General features: G+C 48.7%; 2 protein-coding genes across 4 annotated transcripts in view; one reads left to right on the forward strand and one right to left on the reverse strand.

Moving 5' to 3' along the window:
- Positions 1–20,938, reverse strand: part of LOC142591329 (uncharacterized) — a 44,006-nt gene extending 23,068 nt beyond the window's left edge. Inside the window, exons 1-5 of the mRNA XM_075703655.1 lie at positions 20,444–20,938; positions 14,071–14,259; positions 11,746–11,875; positions 8,256–8,557; positions 1,884–2,072 (exon numbers count right to left, since the gene is read on the reverse strand). Of these exons, the coding sequence (XP_075559770.1) occupies positions 1,884–2,072; positions 8,256–8,557; positions 11,746–11,875; positions 14,071–14,259; positions 20,444–20,524 (891 nt within the window). The 5' untranslated portion in view covers positions 20,525–20,938. The remainder of the gene's footprint in view (positions 1–1,883; positions 2,073–8,255; positions 8,558–11,745; positions 11,876–14,070; positions 14,260–20,443) is intronic.
- LOC142589859 (uncharacterized) overlaps positions 3,525–24,955 on the forward strand; it is a 93,498-nt gene continuing 72,067 nt past the window's right edge. Inside the window, exons 1-2 of one of the 3 annotated variants that reach the window (XM_075701499.1) lie at positions 3,525–4,742; positions 6,224–6,336. The gene's annotated coding sequence lies outside the window, so the exon portion shown is untranslated. Of the gene's footprint in view, positions 4,743–6,223; positions 6,337–23,179; positions 24,348–24,955 lie in introns of those variants that run through there. The other 2 variants (XM_075701497.1, XM_075701495.1) reach the window with 2 other exon arrangements.

Raw genomic sequence — 24,955 nt, forward strand, 5'->3', positions numbered from 1 at the left:
GCGCTTGGGGCTATACACGCGTGGATGTGGCATCGACTGCCGCCGTGCAGAAAACGTGGGTGTCTGGCGCGAAGATTACCACCCCCAATAGCCTCCGTGCGTCCTGTCCTTTTTGCCTCCCATCTATTGCTGCCAGCGTTCCCGAATTCAGAGGGACAGTACCAACTTTTTAGTAAATGTCCCGTGTCTCTGCTTGACCTACTCGAGCTGGCCAAATATCCCGACTATGTTTTTTTTTCCTCTACCGGAGAACAATAAATAGATGAAATTTCCTTTTTATAATGCCTGGCAGCTGTGTTAGCACATTCTTCTTCTTTGTGCTCCGTTGCATCGTCATAAACATATAGGCTGTTTCTTATTTGTCGTGGTTTCTAGTTCCGTTATACGCCCTAACCATTCATAGTACTGCTAACCGTATCGGCTCCAGTGTTAATCAGGCAACTACTATACTGCACCTTTATTGTTGCAAATCGCGACACAGTAGGACTAAGAAAAAATGTTGAGCACTGCTGTCACGTAACGACTGGCGGGTCCAGCTGGCGCAGGCGGAGTCGTTCGTCGCCAGTCGCCTTCTCCCTCCACATGTATTTCACGCGAACGCAAATGGCGAGGACGATCAACATTAGCAGCAGCCCACAATCACGCCGATGATAGTCTCAACTCAAGAACCCGTATGATCGTTATCGTTACTAACAGTATCTCCGAATATAATCCATCTGATAGATTCATGAAAAAACAATCGGATTTCGGAGCGTCCCCCTAAATGGGTATGTGACACTGCGTTTGACATGATGATGATGATGATCAGTATCATCATCATCAGCAACAACTCATGCATGTGTGTGTGTGTGTGTGCGTGCGTGTATGTTTCCGCAATGGCAACTGATGCCATCTGAAACCACATAAGTGCTATGGATACAACATTCTGGTAGTCTTCTGTCTTCAAGGCTCCTAATAATTCTAACGTTTACCTTGATAACCTACTGACTCCACCTAGAAAGCCGAAAATTGTATCATAATGGACTAATAGCTTCTCAATCAGTAATATGACCAGAAGAAAAGGATTGGTTTGTCGATACGAATATGTTCGAAGTGCCCTTGTGCCTTTTGATTGCTTTGTGTTTGTACGTGCTCTTATTGTAAACAACGGTGATTCGTTTGTCTAAACGTTGCCTCCAATGACCTTCCGTGTTTGACCGCTCTTAATCGTACCAAGCTTCCATCTTCTCGAGACCTTCCATTGTAACGAAACAACTTTTCAAGTCGCCACATGGGGTGTCGCGATTTATACATTCAATGTCCAGTAACATGTCAGTCATTTAACTCTTCATCGACGAGTGTTGCGCCTACGGGCATACATACCCGCATACATTTTTTTTCTCTGAGAAAAACAAATTGTCTCCGCATTGAGTACGAAGTTCTTGGCGAAGTGCCTTCGCGAAACACTGAATGGCAAGCAACAAATGTCATTTTTTACTTCATAGCAGGAACACAGGACGAGACGGAATCGGTTTGGAGCGTGACTGGCTTTATTTTGAAAGCACATGCAGAGGAGAGACACATCTGGAAGCTCTGTGGCTGCACTGGTGTCGCACACTTGATGTAAAGCAAATGAAATGCACGCCCACGGTTCGCGTATGACGAGAGTTGCCCGTGCAAACTTCAAACGACAGTTTTCTGCCTAGTTCTTTCCCACTACTGGCGTTAAAGATTTCTCGAAATATTTTTCTTTTCTGTTTGTGATCGTACTTATTCACAATGTGCTTTGCACATTTAGATAAAAAAAATTAAACGCTTCTTTTTTTAAGGGTATTTACATGTGCCGCCACTGAAGGGTCAAACACTTACGACATGTGAGGTTGTGACGGCATTTCGAGGCTTACCTTTATTGTCTTCATTATGAAACCCAGCACAGGAACGGAGGCGCTGAAGAACACTATCACAAGGACGGCTGGCAGCTTCATGTTCGAGTCTGTATCTTCGCCGATACAGCGGGGTTTCGGCCCAACCTTGACCACGGTCCGCCGGATTGACTCGATTCGATGACCAACCGGTGCAAATATTAAGCCTCGCTAATCGGGGAAGAGTCCGGAGCATCTAAGCTGTATATTTTTTTTGTTTTCGCTTGTGCTCCGCTCTGGCCTATTTACATGCCACGCTTCATTTCGAACAGCATCCATCATCCAAACAAACAGCTGGGAACAGCTCCGGCAGAACGGTCAACATTTCTATCGAAGGCTCGCTGAAAGACAACACTGCAACAATAATTGAAGGAGCGAGAAAAATGCAGTTGGACGGCCGAAGACAATGAAGCGACGCAATATGGCGCGGACGTTAAGCGAAAAAAGAAAGCCGACCTCTGCGGCTATATGAGAAGCGTTGTTCGCGAGCTAGGTGCGTTCGATGCGATCCACGCCCGTCCTTGGCGAGAGCTATTGTGGCTGTTTTCTATGCACTGCTCTTCTGTTGCTGCTCGGAGCGGTTGCCCAGGCAGCGAATCTCTCAGTCAGCTGGCATATTTCCGAGCATACGGAATAAATAGACATTGACATATAATACAGGGGCAATACAGGGAGAATAAATACAGGGGCAGTTGTTGTAACGTGGATTTAGGGGCACCGATACGTGCAGTCCAAGCACGGCAATTGAAGCGAGATCTCTGTGTAGGCCCCCAGGTGGTCTACGCGAGAGGTCGGAGCAGGCTTTGTACTACCCCTTGCCTGCGGTATATAGAACTATAGGTGTGGCGTAGCTGGTGGTAGTGCCTGGGTATGGCTTTAACCTAAGAAGCCTTTCTGCACACACACACACGCACACGCACAAGCGCACGCGGGTGCGCGCGCGCGAGCACGCTGTTATAATATGTGCATGTGAGCTGCTTATGCTTGAATGAAGCGCTTCGCGTACCCTGTCGACCGGGAAAACGCGTCCCTGTCTGCTAGCACAGGCCGGCGTCTGGCGACGCTGAAATACATGCTGTTGGCCAGCAGCGCCTAACACAATGACGGCCGCTGCCTTCTTTCCAATATGTAGGCAAACGCTGGTGAGCGACCGGTTTGCAATGACGCTGTTCTGGGTCCATATGGTCTGACGGTGCACACTGAGCTCGAATCCCGCTATATTGTGGGATTCCGCAATGGCGGCTTTTCGAGGAAAGCAGCGAGGCCGAGCAGCCAGTCTAGGGCAGCTCACCCCATCTATCTATCTATCTATCTATCTATCTATCTATCTATCTATCTATCTATCTATCTATCTATCTATCTATCTATCTATCTATCTATCTATCTATCTATCTATCTATCTATCTATCTATCTATCTATCTATCTATCTATCTATCTATCTATCTATCTATCTATCTATCCATCCATCCATCCATCCATCCATCCATCCATCCATCCATCTATCTATCTATCTATCTATCTATCTATCTATCTATCTATCTATCTATCTATCTATCTATCCATCTATCTATCTATCTATCTATCTATCTATCTATCTATCTATCTATCTATCTATCTGTCTGTCTGTCTGTCTGTCTGTCTGTCTGTCTGTCTCTCTGTCTGTCTGTCTGTCTGTCTGTCTGTCTGTCTGTCTGTCTGTCTGTAGCAGAACTTGTTCTTGGAAGACGTGAGACGACATTCCGAGTATTCATTATAAAGCGGCAAAGCAAAGTGCAGAATGCCTAATGAAAAAAAAAATAATATGACTAGTGTCGAAGTTTCTTTGTTCAAATCCATCGCCTGTCTATCCGAATCGCTGTTCTTCAAGGACAGTGCACTCGACGAAGGAGGCCATCAATCTTACGCCACGGGCGCATCGATGACGCATTTGTGGCGAGCTTACGTAAACATGCGCGCAAGCCGAAGGACACCTGCGCGACCACCTGCATGGGCACGCAGACGCACAAATAAGTTCGACATATGGCGTAATAGTTCTGTGGAAACGGACAAGTTGGAAAAAGAAACAACACCGAGGCCTCCACCTTGCGGTTTTCCGCAGCACTATTGGGTCAAACTCTTGTCTTTGCTTAGAGTTCTTGGCGAATTCGACTTCGTCCTGCCATCTGCTGGCCACGTGGTTGGATCAGATGGTAGAGCGGCTGCCCCGGAAAGGCGGTAGTCCCAGATTCATGTCCCGGACCAGGATGAGGTTATAGTAACACCGTGTGATTACTCAGTGCAATACCTAGTACTTGTTAAGGATGCCTGTTTCTTCATAAACCTGCCATAAAATGGCCATCGGAAATAGCACAGCGAAAAGCATTGAACGCACGCGGGCTTCTTCTTGAAGATAAACTAAGAAGAAAGAAAGAGACAAACAAATCGCGTGATCGGCGAGGCTCGTGGCTCGTGCTCGGCTGGACTACCCGACGAAGGAAGGAAGGAAGGAAGGAAGGAAGGAAGGAAGGAAGGAAGGAAGGAAGGAAGGAAATCAACTTTATCCGAGGTCCTGCAGGCCACGAGAGCTTCGGGCTCTCATGGAGTGGGCGTCTCCCGACGAGACATCGTTGTTCTGACGTGGCCATCGAATAAGGAGGACATGTACGGTGCGCGGTCCATCACGCTGGCGATGGCCGCCGTTACAGGCCGCGCGCGAGGTCAACGTAGGCCCACGAACTGGAAACGCCGCTTCTGAGAACGGGGACCGGCAGAGACGCAGTTCACCCAGCCATGGTCTGTGTGACCGGGAGTGCACCCAAGGTGTGCCGGCGTTAGGTCCTGGACACGTCATCGCAGACGCGGTGAGAATCAGTCTCCTTGCACGTTTTTTTTTCTTTCCTGCGGATCGATGATAAGTCTTTTGTACTTTCTTGAGGAAGTAGCTGGGACATTATTTTCAAGGAGGAAGGATATTGCTTTGTCTTTTTTGCAACAACTCTGTCGCTTGGTTGGGAAGAGATGTGCTCTCAACGTCGAGGGAAAGGTTGCTACCTTAAGAAGCCTACCAGAGGTCCTATGCGGTCGCCTACTCACCCTAAGGCGATAGTTACGCAAACCTGAGCCTCCGTGTTTTCCTCCTGCTCGCGCATCTGCTTTGATCCGATTCTCAGGCTAAGATTTTTTTCTTTTTTCTTCGAACGGGCATGCGTCAACGAAACAAAAGTGCGCACGTATGCTGTACGGAACGTCAAGATTTTACTCAACCGCACTGTGAAAGACGGACGAGAGGTGCAGCAGCAGTAGTAACGCAGTATAACAGAACCTGCGGCGAGGATGTCGAAAGACAATGAGCCTACGCAGACGGCTCTCTTGGTAATCGAAACAACCTTGGAGATGGCCGCTTGCATCGACGAACAATGTCTGCAGGATTTAAGCCTTAAGAGAACGGACAATTTGAACTTGAGCAGTTCTTGCTTACGCATCTGTTATGGCGTTTTCTAATGCAACTTTTTTCCTTCTTTCCTTTGACAGCCACCCATCACTTGTAGGAAAGCTGGGACACCTCTCGTGTAGAAACGGCAAGAGTTCTTTTTTTCCTGATGGTGCTCTGAAAGACAGACGCGCGGCAACGGCGATAATAATGTATCGTGGGAGAATGCGCTGCTGCAGGAGGCACAGTCGTTCGCAGTATCAGCAACGACCTTAGAGGCTGCTTGGGATGTATTAGCACTAGCTGTCTGCGCTTTTTACGCAGTCCTGGCGGTCCTCGTAATGCACCTTGACGATTAGCTGTTGCAAGGACTGTCAGCATTGCATCTAACGCACAACCAAGTGCTGAAACAGTGGTTCTCGAATAACCTCTAAGGTCTTTCCGGTTACCGAGGACACCCTTTTGCGCTGACCATTATGCAAAAAAGAAGTGAGGCGTGCAGACAGGACGGCGTTCGTGTTGTCCACTTCTCTACTCTTGTGTCCTGTCTTCACGCCTCACTTCTTTTTTGCATAATGAATCGTACCAACTAGCTCAGCTTTCTGTCATTCTTGCGTTGACCAATTGACTTTGGGCGTCCGAGCAGAACATTTTCTTACAGGAGGTTACAATTGCTGTTGTCTATAGTTTGCCGTCGAGAGAAATCTTGACGTTCAACGGGACTGTCTCTCAGTTTGCTTCGAATCACAACAGCCTTTCCAACTCCAAGCCAACAGAGGGTCACTCCAAGCCAGTAGGTTGGAAAGCAGGGTCAAGGCTCGTTGAAAGCGCTGAATGGTGTTAAGGCCGCCTTTGATAGCAGGATGCCTCGCGGTTCTTTGCCGACGACATCACATGGTTGTCTGGATGCAGAACTCGGGTCAATCGGTTGCCGTCAATCGGACTCGGGTCCCAGGGAGCCACTACTGGCCAGGGTTCTGCGTAACAGTCATGGATCCTGCACTGTAACTGCCCTGCAAAACGTGGTGAGTACAGCAGAGTGCCTGTTCACAGTATCCGCCGTCAAAGAAAAGGTTGTCGTCAACCGCTTACGGTGTTACTGATGTGCTGCGACTGCAAGCGGTGTCGGGACATGTAATTGACGCTATCAAATCTAGAAACATGTCGTGATGTTGATGGTTTCTTTTTGCAGCAATAACGACCTAATAAATATTGTGCGACCCATCTTGTCCGTGCGTGTACCGTGGCACCAGCAGTGCCTCCGCATTGAAGTCTTGTTAGCGCAGAAGCAGATGAACCGAATCGTTCGATAGCCCCAAATGCGAAAAAGAATTACGGGTTTGAAAACGGATACCTTTTCTTCCAGTGATTGTATTCAGGTGCATTTGGCTGTCTTATTGCGCAAATCCCCAGAGACAGAGCCAGTCACCCCCATGTCTATATAGGGATGGCTGCATATTATATATAAGCCGATTCGACGAACATGGTTTCATCTACTTGGCGAGAAACGCACTCAAATGAAAACGCAAGGAACGTCGGCTAAGAAGTCGTCGTTATAAGAGGGAGCGTTTGGTCGGTTGTTGTTGTTTACACGTCTTTATTCACATTTTTGCCCTTGGGCTGCGGTGAATTCGGTTGGGAAGTGGCGGGAGTAAGAGGCACATCTACCTAAAGACGTGGAAACGCGAAAATAGCGTTTCTCAGTCATTGCACCGTATTTAATAAGGCTTGCTGCGTTTCAAAGAAAAAGTAAAAAAGAAAGAATAGATTGACTGCATGGTGTGATGTTTTCATCATGCCGCACTTCACAATACATGACTCAAGTCATGCGAGCACACTGGGGTAAGCTAGTTTTCACCTGCAGATCTTGCGGCTGGGATGAGCCAGGATTCCTTGTTTACACGCAGCATTATTCAGTGCTTCAGAGCCCTCGCTTCAGAGTTCCAAAGGTTGAGGGAGTACGTAAGCCTCCTTTTACCCAAAGGAAGAGACGAAGACCCCCAGGTTGTGCCTTACACGCACGAGATCACCAACAACCTGAAAAGGGCAGCGACCGGGCCCTATGTGTGTACATGTGCTGTTTTCAGCTCCGAACAAAATGTCGAGTCATCGTGCTGGCGTTTGCGACCACGACCTGTCGGAGTGCGAGAAGAAGCCCGATAGGGCCTATTTGCGATGTGCTTTAAGCGCGGTATATATGGAAATACTTCCGAGCTGTTACCGGGCGTGATGGCTGGCGGGTTGTTGTACGCTGTCTTCTCTAGCGCCTAGTGTTGGAGCTTGCGTAATCGCAAGTTTTGCAGATGTGTTGAAGCGAGAGGTAGCACGAAGCATTTGCTACACGCTACCGGCGCTCTTGATCGCGCCACCGTCGTGACAACGAGTGCTCGCGGTCATCGAGCGAGATCTGTTCATGTTTGCTGTGCGTGCGTGTAAACACGCTCGCTAGTTTAATTCACAAGCGAACGTTTAGTGCAGCTTATTACGACAGATAAAGCTACGAATCTTCATTCACGTAGTTGCGCCATACTTTGCCATCGCTATCGGTGCTTCGCCTTTCGGGTGATACTGCGACATTTTTAAAAATTATTTCTTCAGCTGTATTAAACAACCATTTAGCTTTTCCTGTAGTTTCTCTGGTATCATTGTCTGTTAGTTCCTATTGTTAATTGCTTCATTATGCGATTCCGCTCGATTCGTACTTGCAAACAGGCACGCACACGCTAATGCACACACATACACACTTACATGGGACGCAATACCGAGATAAAAAGAATGTATGGCACAAACACCCGGCTTTATTACTATTCTCACATCTTCGCACAGCGAATGAGGTTGTCGCTGGTGCGTTCATGTATAAAAATCTGTAAGGTGGCGCCAAAGGCGCCGAACAGCAGCGCCACCTCGTGTCACTCGCGGACACAGTGGCGCCGCGCCAGTTCTAGTCGTCCTCGTCTTCCGCATCGATGCGGCGACGTCGTTTCTCGTGGCCGCTCCTGCTGCTTCCGCCTCTGCCAGATACTGGCCGAGGAACTTGGTCGCGGTACTGGTCGAGGACGTTTCCCTGCGGATCGTAGTAGGAAGCGATGTACACGGTGCCATTCGGGCCGCGGGCGATGCCCGTGCCCAGGCGTCGAGTGTCCTTCCACACCAGCTGCGTGAAGCTACTCGCTTCCTGCTTGAACGCGGGGTTGTCGAAGTCGTAGAGCTTGATCCCGTCGTACCACGATTTCACGGCTTGGCTCCCTGCGAGGAAGCATCGAGACGATGAAGCTCGTACGATTTTATACGTGCCAAATCCACGACCTGGTTTGTGGGGCACGTGACACCGGAGATGGGGAAGAGGGACTTTGGATTATTTCGACGTTGCGGTTCCCTAATGTACACGAGGCTACTTTGAATTTCATCCCCCCCCCCAATCGAAACGTGGCCTTCGTGGCCGTGATTCAACTTGTGACTTCGAGATCGACCAGCAGCGCCGGGCCATAGACACTAGGTTACCGCGGAGGGCTAGAAAAAAAATCGAACAGTATGCGCACAGGCCGAGAGAGGAACGTTGCAAGTTGAACAGGATACTTAGAGTTGAAAATTGATTATGAATAAGTCGAATTAGATGCGATATTATATACAAGTGCAAATAAGAAAGTATTTGCTCCTATGTTTTATTACCCAAAATAACGGAGATACAGGTAATAACAAATATGCGTGCCAGTCTACGTACCTTACACTATTTTTGCTCGTAGTCCCCATACTGATTCAGACATTTGTCCCATCGCAGCGCTAAATTTGAGGTACCGCTGTGGCTAATCAGCGACGCACGCGGCCTCTCGAACGTTCATTGTCATGCGTGTCTTCACGGCCTTTTGCGCACTCACAACACCAACACCTGACACTTCTCAAAGCGAGACACCTTTCCCTATACGTTGGCTGCATTTTCCTGTGGATTTCGATGCGCGTTCGTGCCTTGCTCCATAGAAAACGAATCACACTTCGTTGCTCGTACGCCGTAGACGTGTCAAGCACAACCGCCATCTCCAACAACTGGCAGCAGCGCCGTGCCGTGGAGCTGCCGGCAGATAAGGCCGGGCCGATCCGAGAAAGGTCCACCGCTGGGAATGGATATGCTGGCTTCGCATTTATAGCCGCAGTTTGGCTAAAAAAAATAGGGGCGAAGGCTTTCCGTTTAACTCTCGCATTAAAAAAAGTAGAGGTGCACTGAATGGTGGCTGCCTCCTAATTTGACGCATATATAACTGCTCCCGAGGTTCCAATAAAACGTTAATGAACTTTTCTAAAATTAGTTTCGGGATTTCACGTTATTCATGGCAAAGTATGTCAGCCTAGATCACTTACCAACTCCTCCGCAAAAAGCGCCACGTCCGCCACGCTCGTTTATAACTTTTCTATAAAACACTTTTTTATGCATAAAGGTAACAATACAGAAGCAGTGATTCGTCGAAACACAGTAAAACAACCTTAGTAAACACAGTAATCGCTTTATCTGAGTTACTGCTATATTCGAAATTTCTTGGGATTTCCACAGCAGTGGGTATTTTTTAGACTGGATTATTCGAACTAAAGTGATGCTCCGAAATACACTTGCACGGCGGGAAACAGCACGGCACTTCAAGGTGTCCGGGCCCGTGTGACGTAAAACTATTCCATTTTGATTTTATTCCATTCACCTGACGTCAAACTTACTTAACCACCGAAGCAAGCCTCGGGCGGTGGACACCAGCGTTGTTTGAAAGCCCATTCAAAGGTTCTTCTCGCTTATGGGACGTCACCTTTGTTCGCTTTCAAAGCGAATAGCATTGCCTATCTTTACAGGTTATGCTTATCTAATGAGCTGACAATAGGCGAGGAACGCAAAGAAATGGAGAGCGCTTTTCGGGGCCGAGCGCCATGAAAGTTGGTAAACTGGTGACAGAGTCTTTCCCGCGCCTGTGATTGGTGCGCTTTCGCCTTGCTTAGCTTGCAGCGGCTGGTCGAAAATTGCGGCGGCGTGGAACGGCAATGCCGCGGAAATGAGTCCTCACCAAATAGTTGCCAGAGCGATGTGGTATACGGGCCGGAAGGGCTCTACAACCTTATGGTGCCGCAAAAAAAAAAAAAAAAAACGGTCAGAGCTTCGCCGGCAAGGCGAAGTTCTGACATTTCACATCTCTGACATCTCTGACATCTCTGCCATCTGAGGCAAGAACACAACGCACACGAAACTATCAGCCCTCGTCGCGAACAGACTCTGCTCCGATTAGCGACATTAGCGACCATTAGCAACTGAATTCACAGTGTATCTCTTAAGGTCACTTAAATGAAAAGAATGTTGTTGAACGTATTTGGACTGCTCTAAGGCGAGTGGTACGGGGTGCGTGACCTTTACAGTGAAGTGACCTGGGTAGAGAAGAAAGTTTTTTGGCCCCAAGTGTTTCGTAATAAAGGCGTTATAAAGCAATTTATGACAAAGGTCGGCCCACGGCCTTTTGTCATAAACTAAGACTAGCGCCAGTTTAGAGATATTAATTCCCAAATCTGCTAAAAAGCATGCATCGCCGTTCCAGATCGTTCCAGTTAAGATCGCTAGCGAGAAACTGTTAATTGGAACGTCAATGCATTTCCGCAGCACATATTAAGGTCGCACATCTCGAGAAAGTGGCGCCAGTCGCGGATTCCTGCTAAGCATACGTCACTTCACTACTCCTTGGTTTCAATTTCGAAGTTATAACACGCGCACTAAAGTGATTAATTAAAAAAGTCAATCAGCATCTTATATGAATATAAGTCCACATGCTGCACGACAGTAACCGTGGTGCGATATCGCTATGCGGAAGCGTCTATCCACGAATGCAGTGCCTCTACCGAGGTCTGTTCGCTTTGTTTTCCGTTGACTCAGCGACGTCAACCAAGCCCTTGCACCCAGATTGACAGAACTCGCCTCTACGCTTGCTCGATCCTACCGGTTTTCGACCCGACGCGCTCGCTCGAACGGACCTTGTCGGGTTGACGTAGCGTATACTTTGGTACAACAAAGGCGGTGGTTGCTGGTGAAGTTAGGCTATTATTGGCTATCCGCCAGAGCAGCAGCGTCCGTTTCCGCTTAAAGTATGCACGTACATCTCATTTACCAGCAAGTGATGCTCGCTTCAGTTGATATTTGAAGTGAACTGCGATATCGCGCAAGTGAGACGTGCGGCGTTGTACTGCTATAGCCACGAGGTTTAGGGTTCGATTGCCGGCCACGCCGGCCGAGTTCCGATGGTATACCGAAACGCTAGAACGCTTGTGTAACTAAATTTAAATGCAGAGTCACGGGTGGTCGAAGACGATCTCCAGCCACCCAACTGTAAAAGGCGTTCCTCAGAATCCGTGCTGTGCTTTGTGAGGTGAAACTCGCGTATTCTGATTTGATGCTGACTTGAACCAGCGTGCGTTACCCGTGATGGGTGACTCCAAGTCGGTGCTCGACCAATAGTAGAGGTTCTCTCCGTACAACGAATTGGACCTGTGCTGCATGCGGTCCCTCTTCGCCATCACCAGGGCCCACGCTTGAGCGTAGCGATCCAACTGCGGCAAGACGTCGATCACAAGCAGTGTGTCATTCATCAGAGGCGAAATAAATTATTAGTCGCAATGCGGAAGAGCTTATCGCTTACAAAGGGCATCGATTATTGGACGCCCTTTTGCAACGAAACGAACGGAGTGGTACATTTTCAGGATCGCAAGCAACTCGAATTGATTGCACTAAGTAGTCCTAAATACTACCAAACCTGGAAGGACATTTATAGTCTAACACCATAGAGTTTGCTACAAAAATTACTAGAGGGAACTCTAGCGCTAGTGTCTACGGGAGCTGCAATGGGAGCGGTTGTCCCAGCATGGGAATGATGGGAAGTACATGGATTTGCCTAAACTTCGTGCTTTTGGCTTCAAACGGCTTTGTGACTTTGTAAACGCGTCATTTTCGACAGTGTATTGCGTAATAAATAATTAAATTAACATCATTAAAATTGCCCGACAGTACGATTCGAACACAGGGACTCTAGCACAGAAGCCTGATATTCAAACCATTAAGGCACGGACGCATGTATCGACAAGTGAATGAAACGCCCTTATGAATTTATCGCGGGCATGCCAGTGCCTTGAGACGCTCGGCGCGTTTCGATTTGGCCACCTGGACAAGCTCAATCGTTGCAATTAATAGCAATTTTACGCGTTCCCGGCGTCTTCTGCACTTCGAAGAATATAGATTGCGCTGAAATATACGACAATAAGACTTATGTTGCGTAATATATAAAGCCACAAGAACGTCTGAATCCACAAGCACGAAGATGAGACAAATCCTTGTATTACCCATCATTCCAATGGTAGGACAACGACTGCAGCGCCAGAGTTCCCTCTAGTAATTTTTGTAGGAAACTCCATGTCTAACACCGTATGACAGAACGGAAAATGACAAGGTTAATGCTAAGAGACCGAAAGGTGGCAGTATGGATTAGATAGGAAACGCCAGCATCTAGAATCCTTGACCTAACGCAAGCCAAGGTGCAATGTCGCGTGAAAGGTGTGCCTAAGCACATGACCAAGGCCAGCCGTATCTACCCGATATCTATATGATTTAAAAAAAAATCTATACATGTCGCGTTCAATATTCGCTATATCTAGGCGAGTTTATATAGCCGGTTGGCAACTATGTGGTGCGAATAAGGTTTAGTATTCGCTACATCTAACCGAGAGTGCACACGCAGCTCGCGACCATGCAGAGAGAACAACGACCGATTCAAGTAGCGCTATTCCCATAGAGTAACATAGTAAGCGTAAAGAGCGGACACTCCCACAGGCGCCTGCGGCCGGCTTTGGCCCTCAGCGCACCTAGCGGAATCGGTGAAACGCATCAGCCTCCAAGATGGTCGCGCACGCCGCCGAATCTCGGAGGGCCTAATTTCAGTTTTGTTTCTTTTATTTTTTAGTGCGTGACCCACAACGGTTGCTTAAATCGAGTGAATTCATACAGGCGCTTGTGCCGCTGTTTGTATGTTGTGACGACGTGACGACGAGCGCGGAAGGGTGTTTCACTTCCTGTTAGTTTCATTTAAATTCATATTTGATGTTTCAAGCTGTAACCAAGCGCAACAATCATGCCGACTGTTGAGGAAGTAGAACTTTATCGTTGGTGATATTGTAGGTCTAGTAACTCACGTCAAAAGTGTGTCGTAAATAAATGGGCCACGTTCCTTAACAATAAATCAACTTGCTGCACAGTCAAGAACACGAAAATAGCAGACAACATTTTGTTGCAGCAAGATTTTATGAGGCAGATACATGAAAACTGGAAGAAACAGCGAAATTCAATACGGCTGTCACACGTCGCACTTTTAAACGCGATCTAGCCCTAATCCAATTTGAATTTCTCGGTCGTACCAATAGTCGAGCCAATAACCAATAGGCCGTATACACAAGGTCATATACACAAAAGGCCGTTACCACGTTCTGCGGATAAGGGTTAACTTACGGCGAAGAAGTACATAACGAAAGCTTAGACAGTTACTCTTCCTCGTAGTTCGAGTTTTTCGTTGTTGTAAGCACTTCATAAACTTAATCGGTCAATCAGTAACCTCAACTTAGCATAAATAATCGAACAGCACTTATTTGGATCACTTCAAGTTTCTCGCTTTAGCAAATGTGAGGTAACGTTAGTAACTTCTTCTGAAGGTCTATGCCGAAAGTGATAGATATGCCGTGTCTCCCCCCTACCCTCTTACCTTAGGATCTCGTTTCAGAGCGTGAACTCCGTGCCGGCGCCTGTAGCGGTTGTGTCTCCTCAGAACTTGCCGCTGCAGCCTCCGCATCTCCGGTGTGAACTCTCCCACAAAGTCAACTGGTTCGGAATCGCCTTCTTGCCATTCACCTTCCCCCGTATTTATTTTGCCTCCTTTGTCAGCTTCGAAGTGCTGCATGTCGAGAGAAAAGGCGCAGGTCAAGGGATGCTATGCATACGTCGGTACAGTGGTACAGTACGGTACAATGCGGTACAGTACAGTACAGTACAGTACAGTACAGTACAGTACAGTACAGTACAGTACAGTACAGTACAGTGGTACGGTACAGTGCGCAAGTGGGGGATTTAGAGTGACAACAAATAGAGAAAGTACGTCAGTCGAGACACGTATGGGAGTCCTGTTTTCAGAACTGCACTTTGCGTTTTTCTTTCGGGAAAGATAACCTGGCGAATCAGCAAGCGAGAAAGTGGTCTGAGCCACCCTTCAAACACGTATTTGCGCCTCATGCATTGAGCCGATGACGTTGACGTCACTGTGACATCACGTTCACAGTGATATAATATATGGAGGAGGGGGGGGGAGTCGCAGTTTCGCCCAAAGAACGAGGCCGGTGATAGCTCACGAGGGTTGCAATGTGGGCTTGTTGGTAATGCATCTTCAAGGGGAGTACACACAGCGCTAACTTCAGTTAGCGCTTAAGTTAGAGCTGTGTGTGTCCCTATGTGTCTTCTTTTGTCCCGTCTTTTAATCGCGCTACCGCACTCCCCTTGACGGTGATAGCTGTAGCAAAGCATTCGACAATCTGGCGAAAGTTCGTAGCTATATAGGGCATATGCATTGCAGTAAATATAGACTTAGTAATTAGAGTGGCGGCGGTAAACATTTATTACTTGAGCCTTTCTTACAACATTACTTGTGAGGGGGCTCAGGAGCGCGCAGGGTGTCTGGGAGTTTGTGGCCTTCGGTGACCTTCAGAGCCCAGTCCACCAGCTTTGTTTGGTCGGCTGGGTTGGAGCTAGACACCGCGGTGTCCCATCCCTCGACGTCGGTGAGTTCCCACTCAGACGGTGGGTGGAGCTCAGGGCATAAGAACATTATGTGGTGGAAGTTGGCTCTAGGGGCGCTGCAGAGCGTACATTCCTGTCGATATTGGCCTGGACGAACCAGGGCGAGAAAAGCTGGAGAGCGGAAGGTTTGTGCCATAAGCTGGCGCCAGGTAGTTTGCTGTAATTTGGTTAAGGATTTGTGTGAGGGAGGATATCTCAACCGCATTTCGCGGTAGTGGAGGGTGATCTCATGGTATTCTATCAATTGGTCTCTAGCGTTATCCAGGTCATCGGACGGCGTGGCTCGGTCGACGATTACTCGAGCGACAGAATGGGCCATCTCACTGCCTGGATGGCCTGCGTGCGCGGGTACCCAGGTGAGCATAATTGGTCTCAGGGGGGTCTGATTGAGAATTTTCCGTGCCGGTTCATGAACTCGGTCTTTGGAATAGTTGCGGATTGCAGTTTTGGAGTCGCTAAGGATAACCTGGGCAGCGGTGGTTGAGATGGCCGGGGCTATGGCAGCCTACTCCGTCTCTGTGGACGTGCGCGCCTGTATTGTGGCAGCTGAAGTGTAACCAAGTTGATGTGACACTACACTGACGGCATGGACCGGTTTCTGTGGGTAGCTAGCGACGCCGACACACACAGTGAGGTGGTCGTGCTGGTGTTGTTTGTAGAGGGCTTTTGCCCTGGTCTGCCTGTGCCCCTCCTTATGCACGGGGTGCATGGTTTTAGGCAGGGGGAGAATAGTGATGCAGTTTTGTAAGTCCGATGGTAAGGTACATGTCAGATTGGCCTTGGAAGTCGGCAGTAGTCCTAGTTTGTCTAGGATGTTCTGACCTGGGGTGGTAGAGGACAGCCTCTCAATTTGAGCTGTGCGATGGACTTCCGGGAGCTCATCAAATGTGTTATGTACCCTCATGCGAAGGAGGCGCTCATTTGGCGTGTGCCTGGGGAGGTTAAGTGCCGTCTTATACGCTTGGCGTATAAGGGCATCCACTTTTTTTTCCATTTCCGCCCGGTTGAGATGTATGTATAGGAGCGAGTATTCTACTCTGTTTATGACAAAGGCCTGCACTAACTTTCTCAAGGCATGCTCTCTCATCTCATTGTGTCTATTGGCTATCCGCTTAATCAGGCGCATAGTGTGATGTACTGTGGTGGTAAGTCTGTTGATGGTCGCCGTGTGTTTGCCCTTGTTCTGCATGACCATGTCAAGCACTCGTAGCTATGTGACCTCTGGAATGGAGTACGTCGTCATGTGGATACGGATGCTGGGAGGTGGAGTTCGGTCTGTGCGACCCTTGGGGAGGGGGGGGGGGAGGTGGAGAACAAGAAGTTCCGACTTGGTTGGGGGACACGCGAGGCCTATTGCCGCAGGCCACTCCACCCCCACGTCGGCCCCTGCTTGTAAGGTCGACTCCATGTCGCTTATGCTGCCTGTAGTGGTCGACAAGGTAATATCGTCTGCATAGAGGGAGTGCGAGAGGTTGGGAATATTTGCCAGGTCTCTGGTCATGGGAATGGGAGTAAGGTTGAAGAGGAGTGGCGAGAGCACTGATCCTTGCGGTGTGCCTCTGCTACCCAGTTGGAGCTTGTCTGTTGTCAGTTCTCCCACAGGAAGGACCGCAGTCCTGGACTGTAGGAAAGCTGTGAGGTAGGCGTGAGTTCCCCCGCCTACGTGTAGATCGGATAAGGCATTCAGCACTGCGGTATGTTCCACATTGTCAAAGGCCTTGGTGATGTCGAGGGCTAGTATGGCTCTTGTGCGTTTGGCATGCCGGGGTGCAGGACTTCTTCAGAGAGTGGTAGCAAAACGTCTTGCGTGGATAGATGCCCGCGGAAGCCACTCATTGTGCGAGGGAGGAGATTATGCGTTTAGCATATGCTGGAGTCTTTCTAGTATGACATGTTCGAAGAGCTTACCTAGTCATGAGGTGAGTGAAATCGAGCGTAGGTTTTTTAGATCTAGCGGTTTTGGGAAACTGCCTAAGCAGAAGATAAATGTGGCAACAAATTGAAGTGCCTCACTAGAAAAACGCAAAATGTGCTTTTGTTTCGTTTTGTTGCTGCCGGCGGGCCTGAGTGCTAGTGACGTCATAGGGTTCTCGTTTATAAAGACAAAGCGCGTTTATACTTCCGCCGCTAAGCCTGTGCTAGAAGCATGGGCAGGCGCAGGTACAGTGTATATAGATGGCCGAGCATGGCGTACAGAAGCTCTGTGTCCAACCGACCCTGATTATAGCCACACTTTCCTCGCATTACGCAGGACCCGTTTCTGTCTCCCATGGCGGAGCTTGCAGCTGTCCGGGACGCCTCATCAGCTGAGGCACCTCGAAATTCCCCGTGATCCGCCATGTGGCCCGGTCCTCCACGGATTCTACAGAAGCAGCCAGGGACCAGCACCGAGCTGCCGGCTCTTCCGCGATCGCTTCCTATTTGCATCCCCAATGTAATTGTGCCGGTGCCCTAATGGAGCGAAGTGAATACATCGTTCCATAACCGCTCATGCAGCATGTCATCCACGAGATATCGCATATACTGTTATGTTCGACCGGCGGGGGCTGGCGATCTTCGGGGAAGCGACCGACGGAAAGGCGCCACCATATCTGCTGCGACGACTCGCTTTGTAAGGACCGCAATGCGCCGCGTCCCCAACCGAACGACGCCGACATGTCCCCACGTAGTCGGTGGACCATGTATTGCTAGTGGATTCGCCGTCACCGTCAAGGCTTGTTTGAAGCGGTGGAACTCCTTTGTGGCGCCGCCTCACGCAGCTTAGAAGTCGTCAGTCAATGGACAGACGCAGTGGCCACTGACTGCAGGGTCAACTCTGGGATAAAGAGGCGCCTGCTCAGGTCAAGCACCGTGTCTGCGAGAACCCACTCACCTCGGTGTGGTCAGTGCAACCTGTGCGTAAGTGATTGCGTAAACCCTCCCCGTCAAAGGCAGGTCGGCTACGTAGACTTGGGACGCTCCGAATTGGTCGGCGGTGAACTGCCATTTTCCCTCACCTAGGGATCTAGGGAGGACAAAGTGTATTTAAGGAGCCGTTGGCGGCTCCTCAGTGTGCATTCCTCTTTCAGTCATGTTAGACTGATGAACTGTAACGTTCACATGTAGATACTGTAAATAAATCCCATATTCCTCGTTCTCGATGAGGACAAGTCTCTCCCTTCAACAACGTCCTCGGCGTGGATAAGTTGGACGATGGCATGGGCCAGCTACCATCTATTTCATGCCCGACCCCAACCGTTACAATACCCGCTGCCGTCTCTTCTGGTTGTCTCCAGTAGGCGAATTACTCTTGCACAAAAAACATTCTCAGTCACTCCACGCGTGCGCTTATTTATCCACGTGTAACGCACCTTGTTGTCTGCAGCCGTCACAGTGAGGTAATCGCGCTTGGCGCTATACATGCGTGCATGTGGCATTGACTGCTGCCATGCAGAAAACGTGGGCGCCTGGCGCGTAGTTACCACCCTATTCCGCCTCCGTGCGTCCTGTGATTTTTGCCTCGCATCTGTTGTTGCCAGCCTTCCCGAATTCAGAGGGACAGTACCGACTTTTGAGTAAATGTCCCGTGACCCGACTTGACGCACTTGGGCTGGCCAAATATCCCGACTATGTTTTTTTTCTCTACTGGAGAACAATAAATAGACCAATTTTTTTTAATATGCCTCACAGCTGTGTTAGCACATTGTTTTTTCTTGTGCTCCGTTGCATCGTCATAATAAACAAAAATGCTGTTTCTTGTTTGTCGTGGTTTCTAGTTCCATTATACGCCCAAGCTATTCATAGCACCGCTATCCGTATCGGTTGCAGTGTTAGACAACTACTGTACTGCACCTTCATTGTTGCAAATCGCGACACAGTAGGACTAAGAAAAATTGTTCAGCACTGCTGTCACGTAAAGACTGGCGGGTCCAGCTGGCACAGACGGAGTCGGTCGTCGCCAGTCGCCTTCTCCCTCCACGTGTATTTCACGCGAACGCATATGGCGAGGACGATCACCCCCATCAGGAGCAGCCCACAATCACTCCGATGAAAGACTGAACTCAAGAAACCGTATTATCGTTATTGTTACTAGCAGTATCTCTGAATATAATCCATCTGACAGATTTAGGAAAAACCAGCCGAATTTTGGAGCATCCATATGAATGAATATGGGCCACTGCCATTGACATCATCATCATCATCATCATCAACAACAACAACAACAGCTCATGTATGTGTGTGTGCGTGTATGTTACCGCAACGGTAACTGGTGCCATCTGAAACCACATAAGTGCTATGGATATAAAATTCTGGTAGTCTTCTATCTTCAGTGCTCATATTAATTTAACGTTTACCTTGATAACCTACTGACTCCATCTAGAAAGCTGAAAATCGTATCATATGGAGCAACAGCTTCTCACGCAATAATAGGACCAGAAGAAAATGATTTCTTTGTCGATACGAATATGCTCGAAGTGCCCTTGTGCCTTTTCATTTCTTTGTGTTCGCACGTGCTCTTAATATAATCAATGGTGATTCGTTTGTCTAAACGTTGGATCCAATGACGTTCCTTGTTTGACCGCTCGTAATCGTTTCAAGCTCCCATCTTCCCGAGACCTTCCTCTGTAACCAAACAACTTTTCAAGTCGCCACATGCGGTGTCCCGATTTATGAATGCCATATCCAGTAGCATGTTAGTCATTCAGTTCTTCATTGACGAGCGTTGCGCCTACAGGCAACATGCCCGCAAACATTGTTTTTTTTTTCTTCGAGAAAAAAAATTGTCTTGCTCAGTTTCCCCATTGAGTACAAAGTTCCTGGCGAAGTGCCTTCACCAAACACTGAATGGCAAGCAACAAATGTCATTTTGTCATAGCAGGAACACAGGACGAGACGGAATCGGTTTGGAGCGTGACTCGCTTTATTTTGAAAGCACATGCAGAGGAGGGACACAGCTGGAAGCTCCCTGGCTGCACTGGTGTCGCACACTTGATGCAAAGCGAATGAAATGCACGCTCGTGCTTCACGTATGACGAGAGTTGTCTGTGCAGACTTCAAACGACGACATAGATCGCTTGGGGGTGAAGCCCCCTTCCAGTTTTCTGCCTATATTTCTTTCCTCTACTGGTGTAAAAGTATTTCTCGAAATATCTTACTTTACTTTTAGTGATTATACTTATTCTCAATGTGCTTTGCACATTTAGGTAAAAAAAATGAACGTCTTTCTTTTTTCAGGGTATTTACATGTGCCGTAATTGAAGGGTCTAACACTTCAACATGTGTCGTTGTGACGGCATTTCGAGACTTACCTTTATTTTCTTCGATACGAGACCCGACGCGGGAATGGAGGTACTGAAGACCACGATCACAAGGAGAGCTGGCAGCTTCATGTTTGATCCCGTATGTTCGCCGATCCAGCGATGTTTCGGCCCAACTTTGAACACGGCCCACGGGATTGACTCGTTTCGATGGTCAAATGGTGCAAATGTTAAGCCTCGCTAATCGGGGAACAGTTCCGAGCATCTAAGCTACATTTTGTTTTGCTTGCGCTCCGCTCTGGCCTATTTGCATGCCACGCTTCACTTCGAACGCCATCCATCATTCAAACAAACAGCTGGGGACAGCTCTGGTGTACAGAACGGTCAACATTTGTCTCGAAGGATCGCTGAAAGACAAGAGGACAACAATAATTGAAGGGGCGAGAGAAATTCACTCGGACGCCCGAAGACAATGAAGCGACGCAAAATAGCGCGGACAATAAGCGAAAAGAAAAAAAAAATGACCTCGGTAGCTATTTGTGGAGCATTGTTCGCGAGCTTGGTGCGTTCGATGCGGTCCACACCCGTTCTTGGCGACAGCAATTGTGGCTGTTTTCTATACACTGCTCTTCTGTTGCTGCTCGGAGAGGTTGCCCAGGCAGCGAATCTCAGTCAGCTGGCATATTTCCGAGCATATTGAATAAATAGACAGGGCCATTTAAGAGCTGTTGCAACGTGGATTTAGGGACACCGATACGCGGAGTCCAAGCACGGCAATTGAAGTGAGATCTCTGTGTAGGACCCCAGGTGGTCTACACGAGAGCTCGGAGCACGCTAACACACCTTGCCTGCGATATCCAGAGCTATAGGTGTGGCGTAGCTGGTGGTAGCGCCTGGGCGTAGCTTTAACCTAGAAAGCCTTTCTGCACACACACGCACACGCTGTTATAAAACGTGCATCTGAACGGTTTATGCTTTAACGAAGCACTTCGCGTACCCTGTCTACAGGGAAATAAACGCGTCCCTGTCTGCTAGCACTGGCCGGCGTCTGGCAACGCTGCAATACATGTTGTTAAAGCCCCTTAAGCTTCGTAAAGTAGTGCCACGCTTTGAAGAATGCCGCGTCCTCCTCGCGCGCTCTGGCCGAGGCCAACGCCACGTCGCTATTGGCCTAATAACATCACGTGGGCCCTCACGCCGTGCATCAGCGCCATTTTTGCTCGAGAAGCGTCTATGGAGTGGCGAGGAGCGCATGTTGGCGCCATTGCTACGGTCGAGCAGTGTAGGCGGCGCCACGGTCGAGGAGCGAGCGTGAAAGAAAGGAGAAACGAGGAGGAGCGAAGGCGGAGGAGGAGATTGTCGCTACTTTACGATGTTTATGGGGCTTTACATGCTGTTGCCCAGCAGCGCCTAACACAATGGCGGCCACTGCCTTTTTTCCTATATATAAGCAAACACTGGTGAGCGATCGGATTGCGACGACGCTGTTCTGGGTCCATGGCCTGACGGTGCAACCTCGAGGCAGGTTATGAAAAGCTTCTGGGAAATTTACCTTGCCGCGGATTTGTACCTGCGCCTCTGTAGGAGGATTACACTGCGATGTGTTCTTGTACCGTCTTTTTATCTCATTGTTATTAATCCCACTTTAAAAACAATTCACAGCTTCGAGTAACAGGCGAGACTGCGCCAGCTAGATTGAATCTGTCGGGTTCTTCTGAAGATAAAATCTATAAACTGTCTTCTCAGTCTGGACTACAACCGTCCACTCATCCGTCTTAAAACCGTAAGTCTTGTTGCTCAAACATTTTTCACACAGTAAAAGAAGTTGCGCTTGCAAAAATGTGTGTGCTAAAATTAGGAACCACGCGAGGACAGGGACAAACGGGGAAGGACACATACACGCAACGCTGACTCCCAACAACTTTATTGACGAAGCGAAGACCATTTGCATATACTGTGAAGGCACGCGCAGTAACAGGGGCAGCTACAAGAATCTGCGTACCGGTGACTGCGAAGAGCAAATCAGTTGCCCACTCGATGTTCTCGTTGAAAAAAAGAAACGTATGAACTACACGGGAGCGATTGTATTGCTACAAGCGCTTTTCACCAGCGGTTATGGAGAATAAGGTGAGTTAGTGACGGTTCCTTCGTGCGCTCTGTGGTTAAACTCCACGTCATAACATGACGCTACCAGCGTTGATGCTGCTGTTGATGATGTCCATGGTGAGGATAGAGAGGGAGCTAGAAGGAACTAATATCGGGTTTAATCTCTCATACAGACAGGCGGGTACAGTAGTAGAGCAGCAGCTTCCAGGTTTATTTTATGCGGACGACATTGTGTTGGTAGCTAACAAGCAAAGGGATTTGCAACGTCTCGCTAATATCTGTGGACAGGAAGGCAAGAATTTAGGTTTGAAATTTAGTGTTAGAAAATCAGGTGTTATGGTATTCAATGAAAACAGTGAACAGACAGTGACAATATAGGCCCAGGAAATACCTCGGGTAAGAGAATATAAATACCTTGGTACATGGATAAACGAAGCCAATAGTTATGTGGAAACACAGGAAAAAACAATAACAGTAAAGGGGAAGAGAAATGCAGCCGTAATTAAGCACAGAGCGCTATGGGGATACAATATGTACGAGGTGCTCCGGGGTATGTGGAAAGGTGTAATGGTTTCAGGACCTACTTTTGGAAATGCGGTTGTTTGCTTTAAATCAGGGGTACAATCAGGACTCGGCGGGAACCAAAGGTCAGTGGGTCGCCTCGCATTGGGCGCTCACGGGAATACTATAAATGAAACTGTGGAGGGTGATAGGGGATGGACTAGTTTTGAAGTGAGGGAATCTCGCAGTAAAATTGATTATGAAGAACTACTGAGGAATATGGAAGAAAGTAAATGGGCTGAGAGAGTGTTGAGGTACGCCCGATGAGAAGGCTCGAATTTTGTGTCGACACACAGACACAATCCTGGGGAAAGTAGCCCTTAACAGCTTCGTCATGCTTCTTTACGCATTCGCTGCAATAAAACAAAAAAACGCCACGTAGTTCTGCGTCAATAGCGTCTTTCTAGACGTTGGCCAGACGCCACAGCAGCTAGCAGACGCCGACAGAAGCAGACGGACGCGTAGGAGGGTGCGTCGATGGCTGCACTGCAAATGCAGCCACGGCGAGAATCGGCGCGGGAGCACAATCAAGCGTCTTTCCTCTCTTTAGATCACTATCATCAAGTAGTGCGGCAGCGTTTGGCAGTGCTTTCACGGTGCTTTCCGTTGCTCGGGACAGACGTCGAATCGACGTAGCTGCCATGTGCGAGGGTTGCGCGTTTGTTCAGACGCGAAAGGGAAATGCTTCAAAATAAGTAAACTTTTTACACTCAGGGGTGTATCTTGCTTGCAACACTTACTTAGCCGTCGCTAATAAGGTGTTTGTGTTTTTTCTTCCCCATCCTGACCTAACGCGTAATAAAACGCGGGACTCTTTTCAGAAGCGCCCTCACTTGCGCGCGCTTTGCCTCCGTAGCTTTCCCATATATGGCTTTCTCTTCAGAGCCACAGAAAGTTGTCCGCGAGCGTTCCAGTGCGGCCGTGGTTCGTAGCACGCGAGCTTCTTCTCGAAGATAAACTAAGAAGAAAGAAAGAGAAAGAAAAAAAACAGACAAATCGCGTGATCTGCGAGGCTCGTGGCTCGTGCTCGGCTGGACTACCCACCGAGCCACCGCTCTTCTGACGTGGCCATCGAACGAGCAGGACGTGTCCGGTGCGCGGTCCATCACGCTGGCGGTGGTCGCCGTTCCAGGCCGCGAGCGAAGTCAACGGTGGCCCACGGACTGGCCACACCGCTTCTGAGAACGGGGACCGGCAGAGACGCAGCTCACCCAGCCATGGTCTTTGTGACAGGGAGGGCACCCAAGGTGTGCCGGCGTTAGGTCCTGGACACGTCATCGCAGACGCGGTGAGAATCAGTCTCCTTGCATGTTTTTTTTTCTTTCCTGCGGATCGTTGAGGCTGCCGGACTTTCTTGAGGAGCTGGGACATTATTTTCAAAGAGGAAGGATATTGCTTCGTCTTTTTTGAAACAGCTGCGACTTGGTCGGGAAGAGATGTGCTTGCGACTTCGACGGAAACGCTTGATACTTTATCGAGCGTACGAGACGTCGTATGGAGTCGTATACTAACCCCAACGCGATGGTTATACAAACCTGAGCCTCCGTTTAAGCAAACGAAATTAAAAAAATGAATTTAAATTTGGAATTGCTTGCGTGTTCAAGAACAGGGGGGGGGGGGCGTTGGTTAGGGTTACGGTTAGCACTAACCGAGTCAAATGCCAATACTGGCATTACGAAAATGCAGAGACGCTCAGCAAATTCACCCAAAACATTAGCTTTGAAAGGAATCGAACCTGCAGGAGAGAGAGGTGTTGCGGCTCCGAAGGAAACGGCGTAGCTAACCCTAAGGTCGACGCATCACAGCGTCTTCGATTGCGCATTGTGTCGAACTTTTGTCAGTCACACGTCTCCGACGCAGTGCACGGCAGGCTCATTCAGTGAATCATCTTTCTAC

This window comes from Dermacentor variabilis, chromosome 8, assembly GCF_050947875.1.
Source record: "Dermacentor variabilis isolate Ectoservices chromosome 8, ASM5094787v1, whole genome shotgun sequence".
In the NCBI taxonomy this organism is placed as follows: domain Eukaryota; kingdom Metazoa; phylum Arthropoda; class Arachnida; order Ixodida; family Ixodidae; genus Dermacentor; species Dermacentor variabilis.